The sequence below is a fragment of the Diceros bicornis genome, chromosome 41 (assembly GCF_020826845.1).
Source record: "Diceros bicornis minor isolate mBicDic1 chromosome 41, mDicBic1.mat.cur, whole genome shotgun sequence".
NCBI lineage: Eukaryota > Metazoa > Chordata > Mammalia > Perissodactyla > Rhinocerotidae > Diceros > Diceros bicornis.
Window position 1 is genome coordinate 965,483 of NC_080780.1, and position 12,105 is coordinate 977,587.

A 12,105-nucleotide genomic window follows, 5' to 3' on the forward strand; every position below is an offset into this window, starting at 1 on the left:
CTGCGGCTTCCAGTGGGTTCTGGGTTGGCTCCTTTCCTAGCTTGTCGGACCCTGACTGGTTCTGCCGAAACATCTTTGTTTCGCTGTTCTCTGCTGGATACCGGGACGTTTTCACACCCCACTTTGGTCCCTTGTGTTTCAGCCTGAGAGGAAGTTTGGCGTGGTGGTGGTTGGCGTGGGCAGAGCCGGCTTTGTGCGGATAAGGGACCTGCGGAATCCACATGCCTCCTCGGCCTTCCTGAACCTGATTGGCTTCGTGTCCAGGTGCCTCGCATTTGTTTTGTGCCTTGTAGTTCATGGGAAGCCCAGTGTGGTGGACTAGGCCTCCGGACACGGAGATTCCCCAGGGTCATTCAGAGAGCTGCTCAGGATCAGCCCCACAAGATCTCAAGTTCAGATGGGTCTGGGAACTGAGGAGTGCTGGGTCTGCAGCTGGGATGTGTAGCGAGTCAGCCTAGAGGGGACTGCAAGGCAAAGCCGGGGAAGATGAACACAGGACCTGTCAGTTACAGAAGGGGCGCAGCGAACACATGGTGGCTGGCCTGAGAGAAGGCTCAAAGTGTGCACCAGTTAGTTGTTACATCAGTTATCGTAACAGCCATCCATGCAGTGGCCCTGGGCCTTACCAGGCTTACCAACTATTTGACATAGATTCCATTATCAACACCAGTTTACAGGTGAAGAAGCTGAGCCACAGAGAGGTTAAGTAATTTGCCTGAGGTCACACAGCTGGAAAGTCTTAAGAACTGGATTTGAACAAGGTCTATTTGATTCCAAAGACCATCTTTTAAACACCGTGTGTTCTTTTCCCTTTGATAATGTTGAGCTCCGCTTTTCTTTAGGGATTCATTTATCTCCTATGACTCAACCCAAACTGAACTATCACCATGTTTCTCCTTCCTCCACTCCTCACACACACACTGCTCGCTAAACTATATGTAACATCATTCATCAGTATGAATTGTGAACTAGACATAGGCACTGTGTTGGCTGAGATGTGGCGGGGAGCAAGTTGGGCACATCTCTACCTTCTAGTGCTTTAGAGAAATCGAATCAATACTTACACGAAGCGTAAGTAACTGTTGTGACGCTCCGTGCGGGAGTTTCTTCATGTGTTAAAATTCATGGGACCTGCTTTCTTCCAATTTGCCTGTCTCGAAACCTGGCCCTTCCTTTAAGGATTTAAAGTGGACTTCAGGGTGCTAGGGAGACCCAGAAGTGCTGGGAATCTGTCCTTAGTCAATCTTCCCCTCCCAGTAAAACTTTAAGGGAGCTGCACACAAATGGAAGATCAAAATTATTATTAGCCAGCACTGTAACTCCCATTGCCCCCCTGCCTGAAGCTGGATCAAGCACGACACTGGCTCGAGGCTGAAGCGGGGCCTCTCCTTTTCCCTTAAGCCCCAGTCCTCTGCCAGCTGGCTGCTGTGACGGACACAGCGGGAACTCCTCAACTACCCGGGTCATGTGGGAAGATGGCCAGCTCATATGCCCTGCTCTACTGCACCCCGCCATTATCACAGTGTTCCCCTTCTCACACACCCTGTTCTTCATGCCCAGCCTGCCAAGTCCTATTGCCTCCCAGGAGGCCTTCCCTGAAACCCTAAACTACGTGTTCCTTGCCTTCCCTGAATCTCCTACTTCCACCCCTGGCACAACATTTCTCATGGTAGCCTTGTATTGTTAGATATGTGTCTGTGTGTCTTCCTCCCTCTACCAGACTGTGAGCTCATTGGGAGCTGAGGACTTTTAATTCATTCTCTACCATCTTCCTTACAGTGCCTAGCACACAGCAGGCAAACAATTAGTATTGGTCAAATTGTGTGATGTAGACTGGGTGGCCCCCATAGAAGGAAACCTCCCATAATACCCTTTGACAGCTGAACTTCCCCACATGCCCTCTGCCTGCTGCCGTTTGGGTGGATCTCTGAGCTGGCCGAGGGCCCCGTTCCCTCTGTGGCAGCCACCACTGGAGGAGGCTCCCCTGCTCTAGCCCCTGCAGTAGGGTGCTGTGCAGATGCCAGGGCTCTCAGCTTTTCTCAAGCAGGAGCTCCTTCTTACTCTGTAAGAGTCAGAAGGCTTAGGATTCCTGTCCTGCTTCTGCTGTTGGTCAGCTGTGGCAGCCACTGCTTCTCTGGGCTTTGTCAGCTCAGCTGTCAGGAAGCAGTGACACCCACCTTCCACTCGACCGTCACGAAACCGTGATGTATGTGAAGGAGCTTGAATTCGCACAACACTTTGCACCTCAGAGGTGTTAGTGTACTGGATTTGGATTCAGTTTGGGACTCATAGTGTTTGGCCAAGTGCTCGGAGCTGGCAGTGACCATAGAGATCACTTCTCATGAGATAAAAGGAGATCAGTTCTTTTTATGTTGGAGACGATGTAATTCAGAGACTCCCATGTCACACAGGCTGTTAGTTGTGGTGTTGGCACTGAATGCCAGGTCCCCTGACTTCAACCCTGATGTCGTTTTTCTCATTCCGTGATGGAAAATGCCCTGGAAGTGGAAGGGAGGAAATTAATTTCTTCATTTCCAAAAGCTATTGGGAGGAAGGGTATAATAAATGATTCAATATTCTGCCTACTTTTGAGTTCCATTTCCCTATTATTCTCAAGTAGACGAGAACTCGGGCACATTGACGAAGTCCAGCAGATTTCTTTGGAAGATGCTCTTTCCAGCCAAGAGGTTGAGGTTGCTTACATCTGCAGTGAGAGCTCCAGCCATGAGGACTATATCAGGTGGGTTTTTAGTGCAGGCAATCCTTGCCTTGCACAGTAGTGCAGGACTAGAAAAATGACTGAGCAAGCTGAAATCTTGCAAAGGGGTCTTAATAATCAATGGGGAAAATTACAATGGATCCATGACCTTTAAAAATTTTTGTCAAAACGTTAAAAATCTTAACTATTGGTTATACATGTAAAAGGAAATGAAAAATATAAATTATTTTATATTTAGTAAAACTAATATATTTATGTAGTACACTGTAATTTAAAACATTAGAAACATTAAGAATTAAAGTGTTTTTATTTCTTTGTAAAAAATTTATTGAGAGTAGTTTGAATGGTGCTTGCCTTTTCTCATCATATAACTTAGGATACGGAGCCCACATCTTTCCTCTGCCTTGGTGAATTGTCATAGTCCTTTCTAAGTTTGGATCAGTTTCTTTTTTTCTTGTTAATTTATTTTTTTTGTTGAGGTAACATTGGTTTATAAAATTGTATAAATTTCAGGTGTACATCATTATGCTTCTGTTTCTGCATAGATTACATCATGTTTACCACCCAAATACTAATTACAACCCATCACCACACACATGTGCCTAATTATCCTTTTCACCCTCCTCCTTCTCCTCTTCCCCTCTGGTAACCACCAATCCAATCTCTGTCTCTATGTGTTTGTTTGTTATTGTTTTTATCTTCTACTTATGAGTGAATGGATCAGCTTCCAACATTTTATCCTTTGTGCTTTCAACATCATTTAATATCTCTGAGAGCTCCTTTAATATGAAGTGGTTTTGCCTTGAGTAAGGAAGTAGTGGTGGCCTCAAAGACAGGAGGTGACATTGTTTGTAGAGCAAGAGGAGAAATGATGCGTCCCGTTGCCCCACCTTTGAATGCAAAGCCTGGAGCCCTTCAAGCCCTTGGTGGGAGTGAGCCTGGAAGGAGGAGCCCTACCCAGGACCTGGCAGCTCACAAGGTGCTGCCAGCCGCCTCCCTGAGTCTCAGCTTCCCTTCTAGGTTCTCACATTAAACCACAGCTGCCGCCGCCATGCTGTTCCCCAGAGTAAGCTGCTCCCTCTTCATCACTCCAACTCTAGCGTGGAAAGAAACACCTTTCCTTGGTTGCCCTTAATCTTCTTTGGCACCAGCATGTGTTTCCTTAAAAGAGTGATCATGTAATTCTCATGCTTATAAATGTTTGTACCCTAGAATATCTAGAGAATAAAGTTCAATCTTCTGAGGATAGCATTCTAGGTCCTTCACAGTCAGGCTCCCGGCTACTTTTAGGACTTTGTTTCCCTCTAACTCCCTGTAGTCCACTCCCCTGCCATGCTAAAATTTGCACCATTACCCCAATGGACAAAGCCTCATAAAATGCCCAGGCACCTGCATGTGCTGCTCAAAGTGAAATACCCTTATCCTGTTGCACCTGGAAAATGCCTGCTCATCCTTCAAGGCCCAGTTCAGGTGTCATTAGTGAATTCTTTTTAGACTGCCTCAGGCAGAGCCAGCTGCCATGGGATTTGTAGTCTTTATTTATAGCTATTACGTGGTAACAGACAATTTACCTGTTAATGTGTCTTTATTTCTTCTCTGGAATAGCTGGTAAATAGTGCCTAGTTGAATATGTGACTGGATGAATGGTTGAATGTTCAAATTAGCACATAACTAGGAAGTCGTTCTCGTACAGCGTAGTGAAACCAGTGTGAGGTACAATTCATCCTCCCTATCCTCTGGCCCTGACTCTCACGTGTGTTCCTTCATCACATGTATACACACAGAGACTTTTGTGAATTTATAACATTCTCTTCTCTGTCTTGCAGGGCATTTTAGTGAGGCTTATTTGAAGTGATTTTTTCTGTATTTATCTTTTTTTTCCAAAGGCAGTTCCTTAATGCTGGCAAGCATGTCCTTGTGGAATACCCCATGACACTGTCTTGGGCAGCAGCTAAGGACCTGTGGGAGGTGGCTGAGCAGAAAGGTGATGTATGTTCTGTCTAGAGCACAGACCCTATTGCTGAGAGTTCCTGCCTCTAAGATTTCTATGGTCCCATCTTTATACCTTTAAAACTTAACCCTATTCCAGATATGTTACTGGTTCTGTGGACTCTCAACCCTCTAACCACACCCCATACTGTAGGCATAAATAAGGGCATGTATGGAGGGCTGGCCTATAGGGTGGAGGGATGGTGGGAATTTGGGAACTTTTGTTTGAGACTTATCAGCTTCTTTTACTCTAATGAAAAATGTGAATTAGCTTCTACCTATGCTAGTGTCATGATACTACTGTCATGTTTTTGTTTTATTCATGTCATATTTATATTGCTAATGGAAAAATGCCCAAATCAGAGTAATTGATTGTCTTATATGCATACTTCGTAGTTTTTGTTGTTTCTTAAGATGAATACCATTTATTAAATATATACGAGGAGCTTGGGAACTCTGCTAAGCACTTTATATGTTATTTTGCTTAGTCCTGGAAACCCTTGGAAGTAGGTGTTTTTCTCTAGCTTATGTATAGGAATCCATGGCTCAGAGAAGTTAAATAATCTGTGCTAGATCACAGAGCTAGTAACCTGACTACTAAATGGAAGATGGAGATTTGAATTCAATCCTCTTGGGCTCTGAAGTCTATATTTGTTCCTCTAAGCCATGCTGCCCTCCAGAGATTTTTGTGTTTTTACAGTAACCACACAAGTCTTTCTATGGAGGCAACTACAATTAACTAGAATGTTTCGGGATTAAGGGAGCTAGTTAAATGAAGTTTAAATCGTAAATTCACTTTGTTTGAACATTTTTCTATTGAAAATCTTTAATATATGAAGAAAGTATGGTGAATAATTATAATGAAAATTGCCAAAGAAGGCACCTGTGCTTATCACCAGTGTAGACTGATCACACTTTATTGAAACTCGTGATTGCCTCTCTGTAGCACAGGGCTGTGCTCCTGAGGGAGAGAGCCCGTCTTTCCCCTCTGTAGCCCCAGCAGCTAAACACTGCTTAGGTGCCTTGCACAGTAGTGCAGGACTGTAAAAATGACCTTCCGTCGATGTTTGTTGAATGAACAGATGGATGAATGACTACTGATGGGAGCAAGAGGATTGGGGAGCTTTGGAGCCATCACCTTGGTGTATTGTTTCTCATGGCATAGATGTCCATGGACAAAGAACAAGACGCCAAAGCACGCCTGATACGTTTCTTACTAAGTGCAGAGAAAAAATGTACTTGTACAATGAAGATCTCTGCTGTTACCATCCTAACCAAATGATTGCTAATATGGGTCAATCTGACATCACGACCCATCTCTCGTGGTGTACACAGCATCAACCATATAATTGAGATTTACAGGAAATACAGGGAAAAAGGAACAAAATTATATGACACCATAAAAAATTGAGCAAACTAGAGTGTGGAGCACTCTACAAGATAACAGGCTAAGTTTTTTCAGAAAGATAATGTCCTGCACATAGTGACTTTCTTCCAAAGAGTGAATATGTAAAGGAGAGAAAAAGAGTAACTTTACAGTGCAGAAACAGACAGACACTACCTCGGCCAGCTGGTCAAGGTCAGCATCAGCAGTGAGAAGTCAGTTGCATGCACTCTTGATATGATGTGATGAGAGTGGCCCATTACCTTTGTAGTCTTCCTCCCCGAGACATAACCCCAGTCTAATCATGAGAAAAACATCAGAAGAATCTTAGCTGAGAAGCATTCTACGAAATACCTGACCAATACTCTTTAAAACTGTCAAGGTCATTAAAAAATAAGGAAAATTTGAGAACATTTCCAACCCAACAGGAGCCTAAGGAGTCATGATGACTAAATATAATGTGGTATCCTGAAATAGAAAAAACACATTAGGTAAAAACTAAAGTCTGAATAAAATATGGACTTAAGTTAATTTTTTAAAAAAGAGAATAAAATACTTAGGATCAGTGTTATATTGGAGCCCTGGTATTAGCTCCTTAAGCGAGCAGAATCTAGGTGGATATGTACAGATCACAAATGGCTTTAAAAAAGAAGAAAGTCCTTGACAATGAAAGTGACCTTTGTCTTCTAGACAAGTATTCATAACTCATACTAGAATGTTCATTAAGCAGCTTTTATATGATACTTATCATTATTATGAGATATTGGGCTTGATAATAGGGGTAGCAAAAAGATGACCCTGGCCCTTGAGGAGCCCATATTGCCAAATGTTCACAACTAGCAGTATTAATTTACCTGCTGAAAGTGAATTAAAAAGGTAACTAGAGACGTCAGCATCATGGCGGAGTGAGCTTTCCCGTGAATTCTTCCCCCACAAGATACAATAAAAGCAACAGCCACAGACCAACAACGGAATCCCAGACAGTGAAAAGCTAGAGCGGAGGGATCCACACTGCCGCACATCTGAGAGCGGAAGGTGCTGGGCCCCCGGAGGAAGTGGGGAGAGGTAAGGAGAACTCCGCTCCCTCCCCATCAGATCAGCGATCTGGTCCGCGCGGCTCCCAGAGAGGGGGGAGGGGCGGCCCTCAGCGGGAAACTGTAGCTCTTCGGGCTCTCTCAGCCAGTGGGAAACTCCCGCACAGAGGGCTCAGAGGAGCCACAGGGCTACCATCAACATCTGAGCACCCCAGAGAGCGGATAAAGAGGGGCAAACGAGAAGCAGGGACCCAGAGGGCAAAAGAGAGAGCTCCCCCCTCCCCGCAACCCGGAGTCTGCAGCTCGACCAGATCTAGCGATCCGAGGCAGACCTGAACAAACTGGACTGGACCCGTGGATCGCAGTGGGGAAACAAAACAAAACAAAACAAAACAAAACTGCGGATCGCAGCAGAAAAACTGGGGCAGAGCGCAGGGGGCTTAGACTACACAGCCCTTTACCACCAGACAGTGGCGGCAGGTGGAAATTGCAACCAGAGACTTCCAGGATGAGGAAAATCAAAACCAACACAGGAACCACAATGCAAAAATATATGAAATCACCAGACCAGAAACAAAATGACAAGCACCCAGAAATCAACCCCGAAGACACAGAAATCCATAAACTAAATGACAGAGATTTCAAAATAGCTATCATAAAAACACTCAACGAAATACGAGACAACACAGACAAACAATTAAATGAGATTAGGAGTTTCTTCACAAAAGAGATTGAAATCATAAAGAAAAACCTATCAGTGCTGATGGAGATGAAGAACACAATGGAGGAGATAAAGGAGAATCTGGAATCTTTAAAGAACAGAGCTGACAATATGGAGGAAAGAATTAGTACTTTAGAGGATAGGAATACAGATATACTCCAGATGGAAGAAGAGAGAGAACTAAGACTAAAAAGAAATGAAGAAAGACTCCGAGAAATATCGGACTCTATTAGAAAATGTAACATAAGAATTATAGGTATTCCTGAGGGAGAGGAGAGGGAAAGAGGAACAGAGAGCCTATTCAAGGAAATAATAGCTGAAAATTTCCCAAATCTGGGGAAGGAGCAGGAAATACCAGTAAGCGAAGCCAACAGGACGCCTATATATATTAACAGACAAAGGCCTTCACCACGACACCTAGTGGTAAGGCTAGCCAGGGTCAACGACAAAGAAACAATATTAAGGGCAGCTAGACAAAAACAAAAAATAACGTACAAAGGAACTCCCATCAGGCTCTCAGCGGATTTCTCAACAGAAACTTTTCAGGCTAGAAGAGACTGGAATGATATATTCAAAATACTAAAAGACAAAAACTTTCAGCCAAGAATACTCTATCCAGCAAAAATATCCTTCAAATATGATGGAGAAATAGTAACTCTCCCAGATAAACAAAAGCTAAGGGAGTTCATGGCCACGAGACCGCCACTACAAGAAATACTCAAGAAGGCCCTCAGGCCTGAAAACAAGAAGAGAAAGGGAACACAAAGCTTGGAGTAAGGAGAAAAGTAGGTAGACAAAATCAGAGAAATAGTAGATCTTTACCGGAATAGGTTAGCAACCACTTAAATACTAAACTCAAAGATCAAAGGAAGAAATTCACCAAAAATAAATTTAACCTCATCACTGTAAACACACAGCCACAACACAAGATAGAATAAGGTATAACAAGAGCAACTTAGAAGGGGAAGAGGAAAGTGGCTGAATTGACTTAGTATAAGGAAATAGGAGGCTATCAGATAATGGACTATCTCATACAGAAGATTTTTCGCCCAAACCTCAAGGTAACCACTAAACAAATAATCAAATTAAAACCACATATGATAAACAAAGAGAAAACTAGAAGAATCATAAGACAGAACAACCAAACTGAATTGGCAGTCCAAAACAAATGGGACAAGAAACAAAGGAAATGCAAAAGAACCAGAAAATAAGTGACAAAACAGCAAAATTCAGCCCTCATATTTCAATAATTACCCTAAATGTAAATGGATTGAACTCTCCAATCAAAAGATACAGAGTGGCAGGATGGATTAGAAAGCAAGACCCAACAATATGCTGCCTTCAGGAAACACATCTTAGCACTAAAGACAAGCACAGGCTCAGAGTGAAAGGATGGAAGACAATACTCCAAGCTAATGGCAAACAAAAGAAAGCAGGTGTTGCCATACTCATATCAGACAAAGTAGACTTCAAGATAAAACAGGTTAAGAAAGACAAAGAAGGGAAATATATAATGATAAAAGGGACACTCCATCAAGAAGACATATCACTTATAAATATATATGCACCCAACATAGGAGCACCAATGTACATAAAACAACTATTAACAAACCTAAAAGGAGAAATCAACAACAACACAATAATAGTAGGGGATCTTAACACCCCACTTACAGCAATGGATAGATCATCCAGACAAAAAGTTAATAAAGAAATATTAGACTTAAATGAAAAACTGGACGAGATGGACCTAGTAGACATATACAGAGCACTCCACCCAAAAACAGCTGACTACACATTCTTCTCAAGCGCGCATGGAACATTCTCTAGGATAGACCATATGTTGGGAAACAAAGCAAGCCTCAATAAATTTAAGAAGATTGAAATCATAACAAGCATCTTTTCAGACCATAAGGCTATGAAACTGGAAATGAACCAGGAAAAAAAAACTGGGAAAGTGACAAAAATGTGGAGATTAAACAACATGCTACTGAACAACCAATGGATCATTGATGAAATTAAAGGAGAAATCAAAAACTATCTGGAAACAAACGAAAATGATAACATGCCATATCAAACCATATGGGACGCAGCAAAAGCGGTCCTGAGAGGGAAACTCATAGCGATACAAGCCCACCTTAACAAACAAGAAAAAGCCCTAACAGGCAACCTTAAATTACACCTAACAGAACTAGAAAAAGAAGAACAAACAAAGCCCAAAGCCAGCAGAAGGAGAGAAATAATAAAAATCAGAGCAGAAATAAATGATATTGAGACCAAAAAAACAGTAGAAAGGATTAATGAAACAAAGAGTTGGTTCTTCGAGAAGATAAACAAAATAGACAAACCCTTAGCCAGGCTAACTAAGAAAAAAAGAGAAAAGGCTCAAGTAAATAAAATTAGAAATGAAAGAGGAGAAATTACAACGGATACCATGGAAATACAGAGGATTATAAGAGAATACTATGAGAAATTATATGCCAACAAATTGGACAATCTAGAAGAAATGGATAAATTCTTAGACTTATACAACCTCCCAAAATTGAACCAAGAAGAAATGGAGAATCTGAATAGACCAATCACAAGTAAAGAGATTGAAATAGTAATCAAAAACCTCCCAAAAAATAAAAGTCCAGGACCAGATGGCTTCTCCAGTGAATTTTACCAAACATTCAAAGAAGATTTAATACCCATCCTCCTCAAACTATTCCAAAAAATAGAGGAAGATGGAACACTTCCTGAATCATTCTATGAGGCCAACATCACCCTGATACCAAAACCAGACAAAGACAATACAAAGAAAGAAAATTACAGGCCAATATCGCTGATGAACATTGATGCAAAAATCCTCAACAAAATATTGGCAAACCGAATACAACAATATATTAAAAAGATCATACACCATGATCAAGTGGGATTTATACCAGAGACGCAGGGATGGTTCAACATCCGCAAATCAATCAACGTGATACATCACGTCAACAAAACAAAGAATAAAAACCACATGATCGTCTCAATAGACGCAGAGAAGGCATTTGACAAGATACAACATCCATTTATGATAAAAACTCTCAATAAAATGGGAATAGAAGGAAAGTACCTCAACATAATAAAGGCCATATATGACAAACCCACAGCTAACATCATACTCAACGGGGAAAGACTGAAAGCCATTCCTCTGAGAACAGGAACGAGGCAGGGCTGCCCACTCTCACCACTCCTGTTCAACATAGTACTGGAGGTTTTGGCCAGAGCAATTAGGCAAGAAAAAGGAATAAAAGGAATCCAAATAGGTAACGAAGAAGTGAAACTCTCACTATTTGCAGATGACATGATTGTATATATAGAAAACCCTAAAGAATCTGTTGGAAAACTGTTAGAAACAATCAACAACTACAGCAAAGTTGCAGGGTACAAAATCAATCCACAAAAATCAGTTGCATTTCTATATGCTAATAATGAACTAACAGAAAGAGAGCTCAAAAAGATAATACCATTTACAATTGCATCAAAAACAATAAAATACCTAGGAATAAATCTTACCAAGGAGGTGAAGGACCTATACAATGAGAACTACAAGACATTGTTGAGGGAAATCTACGATGACATAAAGAAATGGAAAGATATCCCATGCACGTGGATTGGAAGAATAAACATAGTTAAAATGTCTATATTACCTAAAGCAATCTACAGATTCAATGCAATCCCAATCAGAATCCCAATGACATTCTTCACAGAAATAGAAAAAAGAATACTAAAATTTATATGGGGCAACAAAAGACCCCGAATAGCTAAAGAAATCCTAAAGGAAAAGAACAAAGCAGGAGGCATCACAATTCCTGACTTCAAAACATACTACAAAGCAATAGTAATCAAAACAGCATGGTACTGGTACAAAAACAGACACACAGATCAATGGAACAGAATTGAAAGCCCAGAAATAAAACCACACATATACGGACAGCTAATTTTCGACAAAGGTGCTAAGGACATGCAATGGAGAAAGGAAAGTCTCTTCAATAAATGGTGTTGGGAAAACTGGACAGCCACATGCAAAAGAATGAAAGTGGACCATGTGCTATCGCCATTCACAAAAATTAACTCAAAATGGATCAAAGACCTGAAGGTGAGACCTGAAACTATAAAACTCATAGAAGAAAATATAGGCAACACACTATTTGACATTGGGTTTAAAGGAATCTTTTCGGATGACATGCCTACCCAGACTAGGGAAACTAAAGAAAAAATAAACAAGTGGGAC

General features: G+C 41.6%; 1 protein-coding gene across 1 annotated transcript in view; it reads left to right on the top strand.

Annotated features, from left to right (window-relative positions):
- The window catches only part of BLVRA (biliverdin reductase A), a 93,258-nt gene that overhangs the window by 61,118 nt on the left and 20,035 nt on the right, over positions 1–12,105 (top strand). The window contains exons 5-7 of the mRNA XM_058534683.1: positions 143–264; positions 2,621–2,740; positions 4,606–4,703. Of these exons, the coding sequence (XP_058390666.1) occupies positions 143–264; positions 2,621–2,740; positions 4,606–4,703 (340 nt within the window). The remainder of the gene's footprint in view (positions 1–142; positions 265–2,620; positions 2,741–4,605; positions 4,704–12,105) is intronic.